Here is a 22,976-nt window from a genome sequence, read left to right as displayed (position 1 = left end):
GGGACTCAACCACCTGAGGCAACGTCTGCTGACCCCAGGTGCCCGTCAGCAGGAAGCTGCATCAGAGCGGAGGCAGAACTTGAACCCAGGCGCTCTGCTATGGGATGTGTGCGCCCCAGCAGCAGCTGAACTGCTGTGTCAAACATGTGCCTCTAGCCGGCGCTGCGGCTCAGTAGGCTCGGTGCTAGGTTCTAGTCCTGGTCGGGGCGCCAGATTCTGTCCTGGTTGCCCCTCTTCCAGTCCAGCTCTCTGCTGTGGCCCAGAAGTGCAGTGGAGGATGGCCCAAGTCCTTGGGCCCTGCACCCGCATGGGAGACCAGGAGAAGCACCTGGCTCCTGGCTTCAGATCAGCGCGGTGCGCTGGCCGCAGCATGCCGGCAGCAGGGGCCATTGGAGGGAGAACCAACGGTAAAGGAAGACTTTTCTCTCCCTGTCTCTCTCTTACTGCCCATGCTGTCAAAAAAAAAAAAAAAAAAAAAAAAAAAAAACAAAAACACACAAAAAACCAAAAAACATGTGCCTCTCTTTCGTTTATTTTTGTGAGAAAAGCCTGATAAGTATTGGAGCCTGAGTCACTGGTTGGTCTGCCAGTCATCTTCCTGGTAAAATGTATTCTGTGCAAACAGTGGCAAGTTCAGCTTGAAGCTCAAGTGCGCAAGTGCCTGCCCTCTGGGCGGCTGCCCAGGTGCCCTGCACACACTGCACTGCCTGGGGGCTTCAAAGGCCAGTGTGCAAGGTTGTGAACAGATTCTATGTCTTCTTGCAGACCACTGTGTACAACTGTGGGCATGCGGTCACGAACACACCCGGTCAGTCTGGAGTCTGGCCTAGCTGCTCATCCGCTCTCACACCACCCTGCAAATGTCAGCACCATGGAGAAGTGCAAGCCTTAGCGTGCCTGCGAAAGTACTTCTGACTTCACAGACCTCTGAAATGGCCGCAGGGGCCCCAGCAATCTCTGGTTACAGACTCTGTACTTTTTTAAAAAAAATATTTTATTTGACAGATAGAGTTAGTGAGAGAGAGAGAGAGACAGAGAGAAAGGTCTTCCTTCCGTTGGTTTACCCCCAAATGGCTGCCACAGCCGGTGCTGCGCTGATCTGAAGACAGGAGCCAGGCACTTCCTCCTGGTCTCCCATGCGGGTGCAGGCACTTGGGCCATCCTCCACTGCCCTCCTGGGCCACAGCAGAGAGCTGGACTGGAAGAGGAGCAACCAGGACTAGAACTCGGCGCCCATATGGGACGCCAGTGCCGCAGGCGGAGGATTAACCAAGTGAGCCACGGTGCCGGCCCCCAGACTCTGCACTTCTTAACTCAGGGTGCGAACCCTCCGCAATCTTAGGTACAAGTTGGTACAAATTTCCACTGGGAAGGCTCGACCGCCAGCAGTGAACACTTCATTGATCAGGGCAGATCCCTTCCACCAGCCACACTGTGACTTGGTTCTGCTTTCAGGATTAGAAAAACACCCTTGGCTGAGAAACAGATCAACTAGCTAATTTAATTTAAAAAAACAAAACAAAACAAAGCAAAAACCAGATGGCTGGTTGTATCAAAAATATGACTGAAACAGAGATAATGGGGTTTTGTAATTCAGGCCTGCGTTGCTCCTTTTCACCCTTAGGTCTCTGAACCCGAGCTTTTTTATCTAGAAAAGAAAAAGGTCAGACTACATGATCGGCAATGTTTTGTTCAAATGCAGGTCTAGGGGCCGGCACTGTGGTGTGGGAGGTGGAGCTGCCGTGTCCGACACCAGCATCCCATGTGGGCGCCCGTTCAATTCCCAGCTGCTCCACTTCCGATCCAGCTCCCGGCTAAATGGCCTGGGAAAGGTGGTGGAGCAGGGCCCAAGTGCTTGGGCCCCTGCTACCCACGTGAGATGGCTGCAGGAGGCTCCCGGCTTCAGCCTGGCCCAGTCCCAAGCCATTGTGGTTATCTGGGGAGTGGACCAGAGAATGGAAACACACACACACACACACACACACACTCATTCATTCACATTCTTTCTCTCTCTCCCCTTTCCCCCCCGCCCTCTCTGTAGCTCTCATTTTCGAGTGAGTGGACAAATCTTTAAAAAATAATAATAATAATAAAGTGCGGTGTAGCATCCCCAGTGTCTGAACACAGCACACGTCTAGAGAGGCCCCGTGTCATGAGTCAGCAGAGAGCACAAATCACCCATAGGGTGGCTACAATGAAGAGAGATGACAACAAGGAAACTGGAACCCCCATTCACATTGAAAGCAGAGCAGATGATGAAGCCACCCTGAAAACCGCCCGGCAGTGCCTAGAATGTTCAAACACCCAGGGTCAGTCCGGGACCCAGCAGCTCCTCTCCTGGGTGCAGATCCAAGAGAAATGCACCTCGTTCACACCACAGCTTGTCCGCGAACGTTCATGGCAGTCAGAAAACCAGAAATAACCCAAATGTGCAGCAACAGGTGACTGGATCAACAAAAGGTGGTGGATCTGTGTGACGGAGTCTCATCTGCATGATTCATGCTGTAACACAGCTGAACCCTGAAAGCACCATGCTAAATAGAAGCAGCCAGATACAGACAGTCACATGTCGCATGATCCTTTTACGTGAAATGCCCAGAACAGGTGAATCCAGACTGAAAGCCATCACTGGTTCCCAGGCTGGCGGGTGGGGGTGGGGAGGAATGGCAGAGGCTGCCAGCGAATCTAAGACTGCCTGGGGGCACTAGAATGTTCTAACACTAGATGGGATGACACTTGGCATAATCCTATGTTCATACTAAAAATCACTGAGTCATACACTTTAGATGAGTGAGTTATAAGGTGTATGAATATTTTAATAAGTCTGTAACAAGCCACACAGCAGTAGTAGGCAAGGCATGTAGAAGTAGCAGCACTAGGAGTAAAACGTCTGGAGAGCTTTGGATTCTCCACAGCTTAGTTAACATCTTCTATAACACACACGGTGGCCAAAATACGGACACACATCAGAAAGAACCACAGCTAACTGTTAGTTAACGTCTCCATCTATAACACACACGGTGGCCAAAATACGGACACACACATCAGAAAGAACCACAGGAAGCCACAGGGACCGTTTCAGCAAAACAGCCAAGTGTAGCTTGAGAGGCAAGCACGCCAGGGGTTGTGGCTGCAGAACTTCTTGTGAAAATGGAGGGGTCGATGTTGTGGTATAGCAGGTGAAACCGCCACCTATAGTGCCAGCATCCCCTAAGGGCACCAGTTCAAGTCCCAGCTGCTCCGCTTCCAATCCAGCTCCCTGCTGTGGCCTGGGAGAGCAGTAGAAGATGGCCCAAGTGCTTGGGCCCCTGCACCCACACAGGAGACCAGGAAGAAGCTCCTGGCTCCTGATTGGCTCAGCTCCAGCATCCTCCCAAGACTCCTTCCTACTCACTTAAAGGATGGGAGTCTACTGGGGACCACTGGCAGCCAAGACTCTGTGAAAATAAAAACCTGGGGGGCATCGGGCCACCACTTAGGATGCCTGCATCCCGTCCTGGAGAGCCTGTGTCTGAGTCCCGTCTGCATCGGATTCCGCTCCCTGCTAACGCAGGCCCGGCAGGCAGCAGGGGTGGCTCAAGCTGTTGGGTCCCCGGCACTCACGTGGAAGCCCCAGAACAAGTCACAGGCTCCTGGCTTTGCCTGGCCCAGCCCTGGTTGTGGTGGGCATTTGGGGAGTGAATCAGTGGATGAAAGATCTTTGTCTCTCTGCCTTTCAGATGAACAAAAATTTAAAAAAAAGAAAATAAAAAAGGAAAAATCTTCCATACGTGTAAATACAATATATAAATGTTTAGTCAAATATATATCCAAAATTAAGTTTAAAATAAAATAAACATTATATACTAAAGAGTTTTAAATTAATTGGGGAAATGGAACATTTAATGTATGAATTAGGGACAAATGATTTTTCAATAATTTTAGGAAAAAATCAAATAAGAACTGAAGTTACATTCTTAACAGAATGTAACATTCACACAGACAAAAAAGTTTCAAGAGCATTACAGAATGTAATATGAAGAATAAAGATATGAAAGAATTAGGAGAGAATACATTTGGGGAGTGAACCAGCAGGTGGAAGAGCTGCCTTTCAAATAAAGTGAATAAACACAACTTTTTAAAAAGTTAACAATAAATTAAAACAATCAGGAAGACCTCAACTACTGATATGTAGACTGAACTACAAAAAAGAACTTGACTTTCATCTTATTTTTCCAAAGCAAACACATCAGATAAAGTATCTTGGGGCCAGTGCTGTGACACAGCGGGTTTGCCAGCATCTGTGATGCTGGTATCCCACGTGACCACCAGTTGGAGTCCCGGCTGCTTCCAATCCAGTTAATGCACCTGGAAAAACAGCAGAGAATGGCCAAAGTGCTTGGGCCCCTGCACCCATGTGGGAGACCCAGCTGGAGTTCCAGGATCCTGCCATTAGGCTGGCCCAGCCCCAGCCGTTTGGGGAGTGAAACCAAAGATGGGCAATCTCTCTATCTGCCGCTCCCCCCCCCCCCCCCGGCTCTGTAACTCTGCTTTTCAAATACATAAGTAAATCTTTAGAAAAGAGTTGGATTAATAGTATAGTCAATTCTGAATTATGTCATTCTGGAAAAAAATATCAGTAACTTAAGAAAGACGTCAATGAAAATTTAAAATTTTATCTTGGGGCCAGTGCTGTGGTGTAGTGGGTAAAGCCGTCGCCTGCAGTGCCAGCATCCCAAATGGGCGCTGAGTCGAGACTCAGCCACTCCACTTTCGATCCAGCTCTCTGCTATGGCCTGGGAAAGCAGTGGAAGATGGCCCAAGTCCTTGGGCCCCTGCACCCACGTGGGAGACCCAGAAGAAGCTCCTGGCTCCTGGCTTTGGATTTGTGCAGCAGCTCCGGCCGTTGCAGCCATCTGGGGAGTGAACCAGTGATGGAAACCCACCCCCCCTTCTTCTGCCTTTCTGTAACTCTGCCTTTCAAATACATAAATAAATAAATCTTTAAAAAATCAATTTTATCTTAAGTAACAATCACTTCCCAATAACTTGGAGAACCAATTCCAAAGAGGATAAAATTTTAGCAATTCTGCCAGGGGATTCCAATACAATCCCATGAAGGTGGCATGTACCAGTGCCATCTCACTAGTCCAAGTGATCAATTTCAGTTCACAATTGATCACACTGATAGGTCTAAGAGTCAAAGGGATCACACAAACAAGACTAGTGTCTGCTAATACTAACTGATAGAATCAAAAAGGGAGAGAACGATCCAACATGGGAAGCGGGATACACAGCAGACTCATAGAATGACAGATGTCCTAAACAGCACTCTGGCCTCAGAATCAGCCCTTAAGGCATTCGGATCTGGCTGAAGAGCCCATGAGAGTATTTTAAGCATGGAAAACCAAGACACTCTGGGAAAAAAAAAAAGAAGACCTAAATGAAAGATCTCTACGAGTGAGATCCCAGTGGAGAGAATGGGGCCATCAAAGAAGGAGGTACCTTTCTCTGAAGGGAGGAGAGAACTTCCACTTTGACTAAGACCCTGTCTGAATAAGATCGAAGTCAGCGAACTCAAAAGGCTTCCATAGCCTTGGCAACTCATGACAAGAGCCGAGGGAGATTACTGACGCCATAAACAAGAGTGTCAAATTGTTAAGTCAACAACAGGAGTCACTGTGTACTTACTCCTCATGTGGGATCTGTCCTTTAATGTGCTGTCCAATATGGAGTAATGCTATAACTAGTACTGAAACAGTATTTTTTTTTTTTTTTTGACAGGCAGAGTGGACAGTGAGAGAGAGAGAGACAGAGAGAGAAAGGTCTTCCTTTTGCCGTTGGTTCACCCTCCAATGGCCGCCGCTGCAGCCGGCGCACCGCGCTGATCCTGGCAGGAGCCAGGAGCCAGGTGCTTTTTCCTGGTCTCCCATGGGGTGCAGGGCCCAAGCACCTGGGCCATCCTCCACTGCACTCCCTGGCCATAGCAGAGAGCTGGCCTGGAAGAGGGGCAACTGGGACAGAATCCGGCGCCCCGACCGGGACTAGAACCCGGTGTGCCGGCGCCGCAAGGTGGAGGATTAGCCTATTGAGCCACGGCGCCGGCTGAAACAGTATTTTACATTTTGTGTTTCTGTGTGGGTGCAAACTGATGAAATCTTTACTTAATATATACTGAATCGATCTTCTGTATATAAAGATAATTGAAAATGAATCTTGATGTGAATGGAATGGGAGAGGGAGTGGGAGATGGGAGGGGTGCGAGTGGGAGAGAAGTTATGCGGGGGGGGGGGGGAAGCCATTGTAATCCATAAACTGTACTTTGGAAATTTATATTTACTAAATAAAAGTTTAAAAAAAACTAAAAAAAAAATTTTTTTTAGCAATTCAAAAAAAACCTCAACAGAATATTGAAGTTCAGCGTTCAATAAATAAAGCGAATGATGAACTAAGTGCAGGGTGAGAGACAACGCAGCCAATCAGGACGCACTGTCTGGTACCAGCCTGGCCCCACTAGCATTTTAACCCCGCCCCATCATTAGATTTTTCTGCACACATATGGCCATGTTTACTTCTAAATGATACAACGGCACCATGATATTAAGGTCACGTATGAAAAAAATTAAAGATAAAAGATAAATTAATGATAAAAGAAGTTCCAATAAAAGTCCCAACTTTTCTACTGCACTGGGTATGTGTGATTAGGGGAGCCGGCTCCCCTCACGCCGACGGCCACGGTTCTCTGCAGGGCGTGCCCAGGCAGCGCCGTCCTCCCTGACCCCGAGCCCGCAGGTGCTGCGATCACTCACCATGTGCACCACCTCGGGGTAGATGGGCTCGGTGATCACGTTCCGGTTGTGGGTGATGTACTCCACCATCTCGCTCAGCGCCGCTCGCTTCACCTCCTTCCACTTCAGGTCGCTCAGCGGGTCGGAGACAAAGTCGAAGAGGACGCAGCACTGCCGCAGCTTCTGGATGAAGAGCTTCTCTTGGTCAGCAGGAGGAACATCTGCAACGCAGAGGGCAAACACGGGGCTGCAGCCGTGCTGAGCAGCGCGGGCAGGCGCTCTCCATTAACACACATTCGAGAAAGAAGAGGGGTGACACGTTCCTCAGGGAAATGAAAAGAAACAGCCAGTGACTGCTCAGATCCCAAGGGCAATGTGACCAAGTTTCTAGGCTTTTTAGCTCCCTTCAACACAGATTCACTCAACAAATACTCTCCGAGCGCCAGGATCCCCCGCCCGGCGCCGAGTGGGACACACAACCCAGGGGCAGGCAGCAGGGCCTGTCCTGAGGGACGGGGCACGGGCACACTGACACCACGTGGTAACAGCAGAACGGAGCCAAGGGCAGATAAAGGATGAGGGCAAGGGGCCTCGTGAGCATCTGTGGGCTCTGAACTCTTCAAGAGCTGTGTGGGCATGGGGAGGGTCCCACACTGTCGCTGACAAACAGAGCAACTGGCTGGCCTCATCCAGAGATGGCCAAAATCCCTGCTCCTCAACAGGCCCCCTCCTCATCTTGCTCCAGTCAACACCCCTCACGTGGTGACAGCGACAGGGCACCAGCAGCTACTTGCCCACGTGACTGGTGGCGGCAGAGACAGCGGTACAGAATCAGTAAGCACCGTTGATTATACGGCGAAAGGCCTCATACTAAGGACTTCAAACACACTGGTCTTTTCCATTTTACCTCTATGAAAACACAACAGAGATAAAGAAACAGGTTTGGAAATGTAACCGGTACAGCCACTGTGGAAGACAGTATGGAGATACCTCAGCAGTCTGAATATAGTCCTACCGTATGACCCAGCCATCCCACTCCTGGGAATTCACCCAAGGGAACTGAACTCAGCACATGAAAGAGTGATCTGTACCCCATGTTTATTGCAGCTCAACTCACAATAGCCACAATATGGAATCAACCCAGATGTCCTTCAACTGAAGACTGGATAAAGAAATTATGGGACATGTGCACCATGGAATACTACACAGCAGTAAAAAAAGAAATCCTGTCGTTTGCAACAAAATGGATAAAACTAGAAAACATTATACTTAGTGAAATAAGCCAGTCCCAAAAGGACACACACCAAGCATTCTCCCTGAACTCTGATAACTAACAGAGCACCTAAAAGACAATCTAAGTGAGACTGACACTTTAAGAAGCAGTGACTTTGAACAGCCCCTGTCTTGACTGTTGAGGAACAGTTTTTTTTTCTATACTATTTGTTGAACTCTTTTTTTTCCTTTGTTGAACTCTGTACTTAGTAAGTTAGATCTTAGTAAAAAAATAAGAATGGGAATAGGAGAGGGAGGAGGGGGGGTGGGAGTGTGGGTACAATGAGAAGAACCACCATGTTCCTAAAGTTGTATTTATGAGATGCGTGAAGTTTGTCTTTCCCAGAAGCCTTTTGTTTAAGGACTACAATCTAGAGGATATTTTTACGGCGTTGTAGCAGGGAATAGTTTCCTCAACAAGGCACAGGGGGAAAACAAACATAAGGGAAAGAAGGATAAAAATCAACTACACTAAAATAAGAACTTCTGTTCTGAGACCCTCGGCTGCGAACAGAAAGCAGACCTCAGACTGAGAGGGTGCACTTGCAGCGTTCAAAACTGGCAAAGAATTAATACCCAGGATATATACAGAACACCTGGGATCAACTGTTTAACAGGTTAAAAACATGAAAAGTCATTTCAGAGAAGAGAACTCACAAACAATCTGCAAACAGATGAAGATTTGTAATTGGGAAAAAGAAAATTAAAATCACAATAAAATCACCATGTCACTCCCCCCCCCCCCCAACACACAAAAAGAAATAGGTTAATAAAGGGTCTCTGAAAGGCTGGCAAGTGATAAACAAAGCTTGCAGGAGGAGTGCCCAGTGTCTGGGTGGGCCCGACAGCTGTCCTGGCTGGAGATGAGACGTGGGGATATTAAGAAATGGTCTTCCTGACATGCACGCTGCAACGTGCCAGAGACCGCAAACATTTGCGCGGCTCAGCGAACCAGTACTTTCCAAGTGATTAACAGACGCAACCACGGTCACAGTCTCAGTCAAGGCAAAGCAGACCCTTGGGCTTCCATGGAATAAAGTATACAGACATCCCCAGCCTCCACGTGCAGGCTCCTTTCAGAAACTTCCCATCTGTTCAGCTTGGTGTAATACTACAGAACCGTCCACAACTACCTGAAAAGCCCAATACAATCATCTTTAGCAACTCTGTCCTTCTACGCTTACAGGCCAGGGCAACAGACTGAAGCAAAGACTCCAGCTACCTCCCAGTAAGACCGGCACTGCGGAGATTTGAAAAATTAAACAGTACCACTCTTTTTTTTTTTTTTTTTTTTACAGGCAGAGTGGACAGTGAGAGAGAGAGACAGACAGAGAGAAAGGTCTTCCTTTGCCGTTGGTTCATCCCTCCAATGGCCGCCGCGGCCGGCGCACTGCGGCCGGCGCACTGCGGCCGGCGCACCGCGCCGATCCGATGGCAGGAGCCAGGAGCCAGGTGCTTTTCCTGGTCTCCCATGGGGTGCAGGGCCCAAGCACCTGGGCCATCCTCCACTGCACTCCCTGGCCACAGCAGAGGGCTGGCCTGGAAGAGGGGCAACCGGGACAGAATCCGGCGCCCCGACCGGGACTAGAACCTGGTGTGCCGGCGCCGCTAGGCGGAGGATTAGCCTAGTGAGCCGCAGCGCCGGCCAACAGTGCCACTCTTTTCACTAAATTTGCTTGTTTTGTAAAATATTTTTCTTTAAGATTTTATTTATTTATTTGAGAGGTAGAGTAATAGACACTGAGAGGGAGAGACAGAGAGAAAGGTCTTCCTTCCAATGGTCCACTCCCCGAATGGCCGCAACAGCTGGAACTATGCTTATTCGAAGCCAGGAGCCAGGTGCTTCTTCCTGGTCTCCCATGCGGGTACAGGGGCCCAAGCACTTGTGGCATCTTCTACTGCTTTCCCAGGCCACAGCAGAGAGCTGGATTGGAAGAGGAGCATCCGGGACAAGAACTGACACCCACATGGGATGCTGGCGCCGTAGGTGGAGGATTAACCTACTGTGCCATGGAACCGGCTCCCGGAAAATATTTTCATAAAAGACATTATGTTAATATATGATAGATTTCTTTTTTTTTTTTTTTTTTTTTTTTGACAGGCAGAGTGGACAGTGAGAGAGAGAGACAGAGAGAAAGGTCTTCCTTTGCCGTTGGTTCACCCTCCAATGGCCGCCGCGGCCAGCGCGCTGCGGCCGGCGCAGCGCGCTGATCCGATGGCAGGAGCCAGGAGCCAGGTGCTTTTCCTGGTCTCCCATGGGGTGCAGGGCCCAAGCACCTGGGCCATCCTCCACTGCACTCCCTGGCCACAGCAGAGGGCTGGCCTGGAAGAGGGGCAACCGGGACAGAATCCAGCGCCCCGACCGGGACTAGAACCCGGTGTGCCGGCGCCGCTAGGCGGAGGATTAGCCTAGTGAGCCGCGGCGCCGGCCGATAGATTTCTTTTAAATTTTTTTTTAAAATTTATCTGTTGCTTACTTATTTAGAGGCAGACAGTGACGGAGACAGAGAAAGAGAGACAGAACTTCTACCTACTGGTTCTCTCCAAATGCCCACAACAGCTGGGACTGGGCTGAGCTGACTCTGGGGGTTGGGTCTCCCTCGTAGGGGCAGGGACCCCACAACTTGAGCTGCCACCGGCTACCTCCCATGGTGTGCATTAGCAGGAAGCGGGATTGGAGGTGGAGCTGGGACTTGAACCCAGGAACTCGGACATGGGATGTTCCAGTTTCTTAAGTCACCAGGCCAAACATCTGCCTTGTTTGTATTTTTCAACGATCTAAAGACGTTTAAGATTCTTCTTGATTCAATTTAAAATACGGTCAATATTAACAGCTAAGCCTGCATAAGCAAACTCTTCGGGGTCTTATATAATTTTTAGGCGTGTGAGGGACAGGAAAGCCAGCGCCCCACCGCACCCCAGGGAGTCTCCCTGCGGCATTTGCTGTCCTTTGACTTGGAGAGTTGAGTGTGTCTCTCCTTAAGCCCACACCTAGCCGCTCTGGCTCTTTCCTACCCTGTCAACTTCCTGTTCAGTTCCTTCTCCAAAGCTTACTCATTTCCTAGTTAGATAAGAGGCGCTTGCTCTGCACCGGTCATACAGTCCTTCCCGTCACTCTGGACGTCAACCTGCTGACCGAAGCTTTTTGAAGGCAGGTGTCATGGGATTTTGTTTTCAGTTCTTAGAATTCCCTGGTCCCAACAGTGCGCCCCGAAAGAGCAGGCACGCAAGTGACCCTTCCCTCTGTCCTACCCTGCAGGCAGAGTGACAACACCGGAACATTCTTCCCCCAGAACACTCAAGAGACCGTGAGAACCGAGACTTGAATCCCAAACGCGCAAGAACTCAGTGACTGTTCAATCACTTGCCACAAGGAACTTCAATTACAATGTTCAGGACTCTTAACATTAAAATAGCGAGGCTTTCTGGAAGAAAAAAAATAGAAAAAAAGGTTCATTTTCTAAATTCCCTCCTTGCTGGCCTCTACCTTCATCAATTCTACAACCTCTCATGTCGCAGTTGGTCAGCATCTCCCTAACTGACTTCATACTTGTTGTCACAGCTTCTGTTCTGAGACCTGTTTGGCACTCTCACACTCTCGGCACTGCAGAGCTACGGGCTCCAGATTCACCCCACATTCAGAATCTGCTCACGGCACAGCTGCTACGAAGGAGGGGGCCGGTCAAGTCCTCACTGGATCCTTGTGACAACAGTGTCAAGCCAGGGGAGGAGACGGCCACAGCATGGTGAAGGGACAAAGCACAGGCATGACAGCTCCTTGTTCAGCGAATCCAGACTCCAAAAGGTGCTGTGGTCACCAGGGCAGTGTCTTACGTACCTCAAAAGGCCCCGAAGGCACCATTTCCTTTTTAAACACAGCACACGATAACCGATATTCCGAATAAAGATAACACTGTCACCAAAATCCGAGGAAAAAATATTACTAAGAAGGAAGAGGGACCACTGCTGTGGTGTGATGGGTTAAGTCACTGCCTGCGATGCTGGCATCAGATGTGGACAGAGGTTCGAGTCCCGGCTCAGCTTCCGACCCAGCTCCCTGCTGAATGCGCCGAGGAAAACAGTGGAAGATGGCCCAAGTCCTCGGGCCCCTGCACCCACGGTGGGAGACTCAGATGAGACTCCGGGCTCCTGGCTCTGGCCTAGCCCCAGCCATAGAGGCCATTTGGAGAGTGAACCCACAGTTGGAAGATCTCTCTGTGGCTCTGCCTTTCAAATAAATAAATAAGGAAGGAAGGAAGAGCAAAGGCTGTTAAGACACCTTCATTCTCCGCTGAGTGCCTGGGTTTATTCCTGACCCGAGCTTCCTGCTAATGCAGATCCTGGGGAGCAGTGTGATGGCTCGGGCACTTGGTCCCTGCTGCCCATGAAGGAACTGGATTACGTTCCTAGCTCCTAGCTCCTAGCTTCAGCCTCAACCAGGGGCTCTCGCAATGCTCTAGGGAGTGAATCGGTGCTAGGAAGCTCTCTTGTCTCTCAAATACATTTAAAAACTTTTTTAAAAAATGGAGTGAAACATTTTTACCATATTTTTAAAAAATTTATTTATTTGAAAGACAGAGTTACAGAGAGAGGTAGAAACAGAGAGAGAGAGGTCTTCCATCCGCTGGTTCACTTCCCAGATCAGATCTAGGATCAGATGGCCACAACGGCTGGAGCTGCGCCGATCTGAAGCCAGGAGCCAGGAGCTTCTTCCGGGTCTCCCACGTGGGTGCAGGGGCCAAGGACTTGGGCCATCTTCTACTGCTTTCCCAGGCCATAGCAGAGAGCTGGATTGGAAGAGGAGCAGCCAGGACTAGAACTGGCGCCCATATGGGATGCTGGTGCTTCAGGCCAGCGCGTTAACCTGCTGTGCCACAGCACCAGCCCCTACCATAATTTTTTTTAAACCAAAAATACTTCTAAATGGCAACCAAATCTCAACTATTTCTTCCAAGGCTCCAGACAGGTGCTACCTGTAGTATTTCTGTTTATAGGCTATTATAAACAGGTTTCATGATTATAATCTCAGAGCTCTTTGTTTAACTTGAAAATTTTCATTTGGCTACTTTTACAATTTACTATTTTGAAAAAAGCTGTAACAAATTTGAGTATAGAAGTGAAAAAAATATGCATCTTTGGGGCCATCTGAAATAGTTCCATATATATTTTTTGAGAGAATGCAATTTAATTTAGCTTCTTCTGAGCATATTTTTTTAAAAGATTTTTTATTTATTTATTTGAGAGGTAGAGCTACAGAGAGTGAGAGGGAGAGACAGAGAGAAAGGTCTTCCTTCTGTTGGTTCACTCCCCAAATGGCCGCTACAGCCGAAGCTACGCCGATCTGAAGCCAGCAGCCAGGTGCTTCCTCCTGGTCTCCCATGGGGTGCAGGGCCCAAGCACTTGGGCCATCCTCCACTGCCTTCCTGGGCCACAGCAGAGAGCTGGACTGGAAGAGGAGCAACCGGGACTAGAACCTGGTGCCCATATGGGATGCCGGTGCCGCAGGCGGTGGATTAACCAAGTGAGCCACGGCGCCGGGCCCCTCCTTAGCATATTTTAAAACCTCATTTTCTGCTGGTTAACAGAACTGTTCCACTGGGGAGTAAAAATGGGCAGAGGTACTGGAAGAGCAGATTTCATCTCTATATATTCTGAGTTTTAACCGCATACATGTTAAACACCTTTCACATACTTGTGTAACTCTGTCTCCCTTTCCCACTATTTCATTAATTTGTTGTTGTGAATTTGAGACCACTTCCAACCACTCCCAGACAAATGATACCCAGGAGCTAAACCTCTGGACACACAGAGAGACCCTGTAGGGAGGCACAGCGGGGAGAAGAGCCTCAGTCCAGGGCTGTGACTGACAGAAGGCGGCGGGGCAAGGGTGCCTCACTCGTCTAAAGCTGGACCTACCTAAGGAAGCCCAACAGAGATGCTGCACAAAGGAGGATGGGCAGGGGCACCTCCTTTCACAAATTCCTGTGGTCCCACGGCGAGGAGGGTGGTGTTCTCACGGCACACGGCCCGAGTCCATGGAACCAGACTTGATCTTCAGAGCTTGGTGGAGATGTGCCATGAGGGCGCAGGAAGGAACAGCAGAATGTCTCATTATGTGTTCTTCCACACAGCGCGAGACACCAAGACATACTGATTGTGGGGAGCAACCCAGACTGGACTAAGTTACTGGAATTAAGACTTATTCTATGCATCTGCTCTCCCACAATATGGCGCTGGGAGAGGAGGAAACAGCTTCTACGCAGCTGTCTCTCGCCAACTTGAGTGATGACCTCCAGGAGCTGATCCTGCTCCTGATTGGAGGAGAGCAGCATACTCGGCGTGTGGGTAGCAGAGTTGGGATTGGTGGAAGAGGACTATAAAGGAGGAGAGAGACAACATGCACCAAGAACATCTAAGGGGAACATCTATCTGAAGGAACACCTGTGCAGCCCCCGAGAGAGCCGGCCGGCGGTGTGCCGCTCCCCCGCGGAAGTGGGGAATGTGGCAGGGGGAACCACCCTTCCACGGAGGTGGAAGGGTTGGTAGCCAACCCGGGAAGAACCAGCAGCAAACCCGGGGAGGGCCGAGCAGACGAAAGAACAGCGCAGGGTCCTGTGTCGTTCCTCCACGAAGAGGGGGAGCGACATAATGGTGCCGTGACTCGGATATGAAGCCTAGGCAGGTTTAGTGTCGTTCCTCCATGAAGAGGGGGAGCAACACTGATGTCTACTTTACAAACTGACACACGGGGGAGCTGTGCGGGGCAGAGAGGATCTAAAGGCCTCGGAGACCCTGCCGGGCAGTGAGGGCCACCGCAGGCCTTTGTAAAGGAGTCCTAAACAGCTCATTGTGTCATCACTTTATCCACGCGACTACCAACGCGAGCCTCCGTTACACAAAGGTGTGACAAGGACGGCATCCGCATCTTAACCACCAAATCACAGAACGCAATGTGGTAAGACTGAGCTATGCGCCATGTGGCACCCACCATATGAACTCTGCAAACAGGAAAATGACTAAAAAACCCCCAAGCCAAATAAAACCAAAACCACCCCGAGGCAAGCCTCTGGTTAATGCTCGGGAAACGCCTGGAAGCTGCGGTTGAGCTTAGTGGCTAAGCACCCACACTGGGCAGTCAGGCAGGCCGCGGCTCGAGAGGCTGGCACCCAATCAGAGTGCTGGTTCAAGTTCTGGCTGCTCCGCTTCTGACCCGGCCTCCTGCCTCTATGCCTGGGAAGGCAACAGATGATTGTCCAACTGCTTGGGCCCCTGCCACCCATGTGAAGCCTAGGATGGAGTTTCTGGCTCCTGGCCCAGCCCTGGCATTGCAGCCATTTGGGGAGTTAACCAGTGGATGAGAGATTCTCTCCATCTCTTCCTCTTTCTCTGTCGCTCTGCCTTTCAAATAGACAGACAGATAAATAATAAATCAATCTATTATTTAAAAAGACATGTCCACGTGTCACACTGGGATAGCTGGTGTCAAGTTCCTGCTGTAGCATCTGAATCTGGCTTCCTCCACCCACAGGAAACCTGAACTGCATCTCCTCGCCCCCACCTCATCCCAGCCTGGCCCCAGGCACGGCAGGCATTTGGGAAATGATTCAGCAGACAGACGCGCTCTCTCTCAAAGAGAGAGAGAGAGAGTGAGAGAGAGAGAGAGAGAGAAGGAGGGAGGGAGGGAGGGAAGGAGGGTCCCAAATGCAATAAGAGAGTGACGTGCAGTCCAGCTGCTACAGAAAGAGCAGGACCCGGACTTCCTGGCACACAGACGGTGGCTTTTTATTTATTTATTTGAAAGGCAGAGTTGGAGAGAGAGAGAGGGGAGAGATACAGAGAGATCTTCCATCGGCTGGTTCACTTCTCAAATGGCCACGATGGTTGGAGCTGGGACAGGTTGAAGCCAGGAGTTTCAGCTGGCTCTCGGACACGGGTGCAGGACCCAAGCACTCGGGCCATCTTCCGTTGCTTTCCCAGGTGCATTAACAGGGAGCTGGACCAGAAGTGGAGCAGCAGGGACCTGAACCAGAGCCTGTAGGGGATGCTGGCCCTGCAGACGGTGGCTTAGCTCACGATGCCACCACGCCAGCCTGGGATGGTGGCTTCCTTTAAAGAAACAACCCCAATGGAACAAAGAAACGCGGCAGCTGAAACTTCCGCTCTCAAGAATGGTCTCAAAGGTACAGCTCCAACGGGCGGGAGCCTCTTTCCAGTCACCTGCGCACTAATCACAAGCATCTCAAGTAGCCCACTTTCCCAGCAGAGCGCGTGAAGTGTGACTGTGGGTTATGCTGTCTTCTTGGCACACACAGTGCTGCTCCACGAGGTCAAGGGCACCGTGAGTCACCCAGCCCCATGATGGGAAAGACACGCGCAACAGAAGCAAGAAGCCGGCTCCCCAGAGCAAGTGCCAAACCCGAACCATGGAGCCATCTTGCCTTCTGTTATGTTCATTCTTAGCATGAAATGAGCAGGAGCAAGGTTGAATTACTAGCAGTCACTAAATTTAACGATTTACTACATTACTGACAATTCAACTTGAAGCTGAATTACTAGCAATTAATTCCTGATTAATTTGTAGTCACTTCCACCCAGCACTATTCCCACAAGAGGAAACTCAGCAGACGGCAAGTTTCCCCCGAAGACAAAAGGTCAGCAACAGTCCTTTGCTTTTCAAAAAGAAAAATTTGTGCATTTTCTTTAAAATGCAACCCCCACCCCCCCACCCCCGCTCTTGGTGTCTCCTGTCTGGGACCACAGTCGCTCCAGCAGGGCCCTGCCTCCCTGCATGCTCCACAGAGCCCGAGCCCTGGGGGCTGACCGGGCTGAGGCCTCGCTGCCCACAGCTCCCTGCCTTTCCCAGGTGCCCCTGGGCAGAGTGGAGGTGTTTCCAGCACTGAGTCTCCCCATACATGAACACAGAACCTTTCTCCAATCACTCAAGTTCTCTTCAAACATCTCTCAAGAAAGTATGACAATTTTTTCCTAAAAACTTGTTAAACATTTTTTTTTTAGATTTACTTTTGTGTATTTTTTTTTTTAATGTTGCAATGCTACTCTAAATGGAATCTTCAAGAACTCGGGTTTTCTGACTGGTGTTGTAATAACAAAGACCTGGGGTCTCACATCTGCACCTGGCTGCCTGGCTGAGTGTCTGTGAACCGCATCAGCACCTGTACACCCCTCCAGGTTCCCTGAGCCCCCAAGTCCCGACCTGACCTCCGGCGCCACGGGAGGACACCCTCCTCTGCCCCACCTCAGCCGGGAGCTTCCCCTTGCTCTCCACAGAGGCAGACGCCTGCCCTCGGGGTCTGCGGCCGACGCTCACCTGAGTGAGAAACTGACCCAGAGGCTCAGTGCTGCCCTGACTTACTTCCCAGCACCGGCTCTCGTGGAACCGGACCAGCGGATTCTGCAACGTGGGCAGATGCAAAGGTCGGGCACTATGCAAGGTGCCCTTGCGGAAGGACCCAAGCCGGAGGCCACGCTGCTCCAGAACCAAGGCTTCCCCGCAGCTTCCCCCACGACAGCAGCCCAGCTGTGCTGCCACGGACACGGAGCCAGACAGGCCTGTGCACACACGGGGTTTACCACAGAACTGGGCACACAGGGAGAAAGCCAGCCTTTCCACCCTGGTGATGGGCCAGGGACAAGAAAAAGGAAGGACGAAACTGATCATATTACGTCCAAAGAGTAAAAATTAACTCCTGGATGATCAAAGACTTCAGTGTGAAAGGCAAAACTCGAATGTTTTTGCAAAATTATTATGGGGGTGAGCATCGGGCCTGCGGCCAGACGCTTTTGTCCCCCACTGGGTATCTGGGTTGCAGACTTCTGGCTCCTGACTCCAGTTTCCTTCTAACGCATGCTCTGGGAAGCAGTGGACCTGGCTCACGTAACTGGGTCCCCACCACCCACGTGGGAGGCCTGAATGAGGTCCTGGCTCCCAGCTTCCACGTCAGCCCCGCCTCAGGAGTCATGGGCATCTGGGGGAGTGAATCTAGTGGTTGGGAGCTCTCCCTCAGATAAACAAAACCAAAAACAAAAATAATATGAACAAATATCCAGTGTGTGGTGGAGTCCAGGTGGAAGAATGGCAAAATCACTGATGCTTGATGAACCGTTTATGGGGACAACGCCCCAGAGAAACCAGCGGCTTACGCGAGGATGAGTCGTGTGAAGAAGGGACAAGGGGACAAGGAAGATGATGCAGACCAACCACATCAATCTGCAAGCAAGAAGTCCATCTTGTTTCTGCCCCAACTGAAGGGACCAACACCAACACCACCTGCACCAAATTGATTCAGCTGATCCAATTCCGGCTTTCTGCTCCCCAGGTCCCAGACCTGTGGCGACCAGATCAGCTGCAGACGCGAGCAGAGCTTCCAATGGGAATTTTAAACAAGTGGGGAGCAAGATCCTGAAGCATTTCTTCAAGTAACTCTAAACAGGAGATGAAATGTCTTCACTGGGCTGGTGCTGTGGTGCAGCACATTAAGCCACAGTCTGCGACACCAGCATCCCATACCAGCACCGGTTCAAGTCCTGGCTGCTCCACTTCTGATCCACTTCTGACCCAGCTCCCTGCTCTGGCCTGGGAAAGCAGCGGAGGATGGCCCAAGTGCTTGGGCCCTGCACCCTGTGGCAGACCTGGATGGAGTTCCAGGCGCCTGGTTTCAGCCTGGCCCAGCCCTGACCATTGTGGCCATTTGGGGAGCTAGCCGGTGAATGGAAGATCTCTGTCTCTGTCTCTTTGTTAACTCTGACTTTCAAATAAATAAAATAAATCTTTTTTTTTAAGTGTATGAGCACACATGTGAGTCTCCGTCCTCCACAGCCAGCCTCTGCACCTGCTGCTCTCCCCAGCTGCTGCTGCGCTGGGTGGGTCCTAGGCCTGCCCAGGCCCTGCACGTCAGCTGTCTCCCTCAGAGCCCGAGATGAGTCAGTGCTTTCGGACTCTGAGCTCATCCACACCTACCGGAGCTGCACAGCACGCACCCGAGCACGGACTTCCGACACATCTGCAGCCCTCCTCTACACAGCGTTCCCTGGAGCAGAACTGAAGCTCTGGGTCTTGTCTTTAATGAAAAAGATTCCCAGTCAATATGATCTAAGTGATCCCTGATATCTCCTATGTACATATTCTCTAAGACCAGATCAGCGGTTACGATCCTAAATATCCGAAATACAAATTCTACGATGTGTTCATCAGCCCTAAAGCATCGGAGTGAAGCAATGGGGACCTGAGAACCAAGGCCTCGGGGCGGCCCTTTCTGCAGATGGATGGGACGCGAAGGGGTGGGCACCGTGGACTGAGATGCAGCACACATCTGACCAGAAAGAAAAACAACCGCAAGAGGTGACAGGCACCAGAGGGGACCTGTGGAGACCTGTGTGGAGCTGGGGACGGAGGCCACCCAACGAAGGGGAGGCCGGCCCTGCTCAGCAGGGAGAACCACCCAGAGACGCCCACGGCTCATGTCACAGGAGGACACAGGGATGCTCTGAAATCCAAAGGCAGCGCCTTCAATGAGGACAGCACCCACCACGTCTTACACAGCCCCAGTCGTCACACTAGATACTCGCTCACAAATTTTCAGAGACAATTTATCCTCAGCACGTAACTGGCCCAGTACTTGGTGGGACCTCGAATGCATGCGGAGTGAACAGGCTGATCTGAGGGAAACCGAGCAGTGCCATAACTTAAAGCATTCCTTCCTATCCAGTGACGCCACGTGTGCCGGTGCAGAATGCGACGGCACAGCCGCGAGTGCAGGCCCGGGGCTGCTCCTGGCTGCTGCCTGCCAGGCACCTCCGTGGTCAGAGGTGGCTGCAGCCCCCGAGGCGCTCTGAGCAGAGGAGCCAATGACTGCCCACTTCCCAGGAAGGGGCACGGCCGGGCTGCAGCGAAGATGCAGGTGTGGAGGAGGCGAGGGCCCGAGGCGCCCCTGCTCTGCTGCCCGGGTCAGCAGCCTGCGTGTCAACCACCTGGTATTCCGTGCATCCGCAGCCTGGGTGAATCTGATATCCATTCCACGTCCGTGAAGAGAAAGGACGGAGGAACTTCTGCTCCTAGACTTGCACCTGCACACGCTCAGTGCTGGGACAGTCCCTGCAGACTGCTCTGAATTTGACTTCCACGTTTACAAGGCATCATCGTTAGCATCAGAGAGCATCTGACCCCTCCACCCCAGCACACACGTTCTCCGCATTAAAGTCCCTGAACTCAAGCTGCGTCTCACTTTCCGACCCACGAGCAACAGGCCCTCAGGTCTCCTGAGACCTGGCAGGTGACCCTCACCCTTTCCAGGCTCCTCCACGGACCTCCCTTCATTCCAGCACAGTGCCACCCCTGCCGCAGACCGCGCTTGGGAAAAACCACACCACTGTCACTGGCGCTCACTGGCGAACGCTGCCACCTGCAGCAACACTTTATCTAGGGAGCACAGTGATCAGCTTCCTGTCATCTGGACCCTGAAACCATCCTCTCCTCTTCCTGGAGGTGGCGTCTGGGCAGAGCTAAGCTGATCCCGGCTGTGTGCCACGTGGCTGCTTAGACGACCTATACCCCAAAAGCCGCCAGCAATGCTCCTTTTGCGCACCCCAGTTCTGTACTTCACGAAGCTCTGCTGACACCTTGACCAAATGCACGTCCTCCTGGGTTCCCACCAACCCAGCCGAGCCCACCCTGAACGTGTGGGAGCCTCCCAGCGGGTTTCCTCCCACTGACCCCTGAACGTGTGGGAGCCTCCCGGCGGGTTTCCTCCCACTGACCCCTTAGCTCTGGCTTGCAGATGAAGGAAGGGGTCACGGTCACTTTCCGCAGTTTCCCACTGCTGGCCCCTGACTGTCAGACCCTTCCCACTGAATTAGGGTGAACAAGGCAGACGCTCGTTTCAAAACTGCAGTGGCTGAAGCAAGTTCTAGTTCATTCTTGTGTTTTGCCTCTGAGAATGGGCGGTGCGTGGTGTATGAGGTCGGACAGAGATAAGATAAAGGCCAGGAGACACTGGTTTCCTCAGAAATGCTTAGTCAAGGACAGGTAATTTTCAGAAGAAACAAACTGGCATCTAGTCTCAAGTCCACCAGGCAAGAACAGGGAAGTTATCCTAAGCGGCAGGCTCCCACGGCTGTAAGAGCTGCATACACAACGTGAATCCTTGGCGAGCCCCCGCCTTCCAGTACAGGGGCATCACGGGACTCCAGCCGCCAGTGAGTCTGCAGGAAAAGATGACGACAGCGACAGGCCTCGGAACACAGGCACAGGTCCAGCAGGGCGTGGCCTGCTGACACAGTTCTCACTCCGCGGGAATCCTGCTCTAGGATACCCTGTGGGGGCACAGTCAGACTCCACTGGACACTTCTGCAGGGTGGCGGCACCTGCTCTACTTAGACCCACGTTTTTGGAGACACAGTGTTAAGTACTGGTAACGTTACTGCACCCGAGGGCAGGTCACATCTCAGAACAGGTACTGGTTGTAACACCCGACACACTGGCTGTCAAAGGAAGATTTCAGACCTTCCAGCGTCTATAGGCAGACGAAGCAGGGTAGAGTGGTGAGGACACAGCACACAGGTGTGTTCTTACGTCCTCTCTCTTTATATCTCAGCGCAGACGCCAGTGCTGCTTCCTCCTGAACACAACTCTCCTGCTGCAGCCCTTAACAGGGGATGTCCAGCCCAGACCTGGCAGCGGGAAGGCTCTAGGAGGGGAGGCCTCAGGTGGCACTGGGAGCCCGTGGGCCGGGACGCAGAGAGCCGTGGGCTCCCAGCTGGAGGTCCACACCAGCAGAGGCAGCCTGGCACACAGGACCACGACAGCACACAGGGACCAGCGAGGCACGGAGACGTCTGCCCTGGAGCACCACCACACGCCCACTGCGCTGCTCCCAACAGCTGACTTTATGGTTCCGTGCTAGTGCTAAGTTAAGCTAGACCAAGCTGCACTGGCTTCCTGTGTCCACCTTGCCTGCCCATCATCACTGATCAGGAGCTAACAGCGCCAGAGACACAAGCCAGGGCCTCCCAGCAGCTCCCAGCAGCGCTCCCGATGCTGGAGCAGCCCACGCCCTCCCTGCTGTGACCCGGGCTGCTGTACGGGAGGAAGCCGCAGGGTCCTCCAGCTCCCGGGCTGCTGTACGGGGAGGAAGCCGCAGGGTCCTCCAGCTCCGGCCGCCTTTGCCTCTGGATCCCCAGCCTTCAGCTCCGTGTCCGCAGACAGCAGGTGCTTGGCCACTGAGTCACGTCAATAAAGATGCTGAAACCACAGGGCTGCTCACAACCCCGGCCTCCACGCTGCTGCCATCCAAAGGACAAGGGGAGCTGCAGGGACAGGCCCCAGGATAGGTTTTCCTCCTGGGTAGGCAGCAGGGGCTGCCATGAGGACAGGACCCCACTGTGCCGGGGCAGGCAAATGTTCTTAAGTGTAAATTACCGGAAAAAGGTCAGCCCTTCATCTTCTTCTTCTTTTTGACAGGCAGAGTTAGACAGTGAGAGAGAGAGAGACAGAGAGAAAGGTCTTCCTTCTGCTGGTTCACCCCCCAAATGGCTGCCATGGCCAGTGCACTGTGCCGATCTGAAGCCAGGAGCCAGGTGCCTCCTCCTGGTCTCCCATGTGGGTGCAGGGCCCAAGCACTTGGGCCATCCTCCACTGCCTTCCCGGGCCACAGCAGAGAGCTGGACTGGAAGAGGAGCAACCAGGACAGAATCGGTGCCCATACGGGATGCTGGCACTGCAGGTGGAGGATTAACCAAGTGAGCCACGGCGCCGGCCCCATCCCTTCTGAAGCCTGCTACGTTACTGCTTCAAGTAATAAATTACAAGAAGGCCTTTAACGAACTCTGGATGCAGGAAGACACACTGAGCATTCCAGAATATTCTTCCTAAAGCAGGGAGCAGGTCCTGCCCATCACTGCCCTGACGGAGGGTTTGTCTAC

The 22,976-nt window shown here is 51.7% G+C and overlaps 1 protein-coding gene across 16 annotated transcripts in view; it reads right to left on the bottom strand.

Moving 5' to 3' along the window:
* The window catches only part of PPP2R5C (protein phosphatase 2 regulatory subunit B'gamma), a 160,523-nt gene that overhangs the window by 53,040 nt on the left and 84,507 nt on the right, over positions 1-22,976 (bottom strand). For 14 of the 16 annotated variants that reach the window (XM_051834796.3, XM_051834798.3, XM_051834800.3 and 11 more), the window contains 1 exon segment: positions 6,789-6,988. The exons of the other annotated variants lie outside the window; for them this stretch is intronic. In XM_051834796.3, coding sequence (XP_051690756.1) covers positions 6,789-6,988 — 200 coding nt within the window. 16 annotated transcript variants of the gene reach the window in all.

The sequence above is a fragment of the Oryctolagus cuniculus genome, chromosome 20 (genome assembly GCF_051225735.1).
Source record: "Oryctolagus cuniculus isolate XC-2025 breed Fujian yellow rabbit chromosome 20, ASM5122573v1, whole genome shotgun sequence".
In the NCBI taxonomy this organism is placed as follows: domain Eukaryota; kingdom Metazoa; phylum Chordata; class Mammalia; order Lagomorpha; family Leporidae; genus Oryctolagus; species Oryctolagus cuniculus.
Note: the sequence above shows the minus strand (reverse complement) of the source record. Positions and strands in the feature narration are given on the sequence as shown.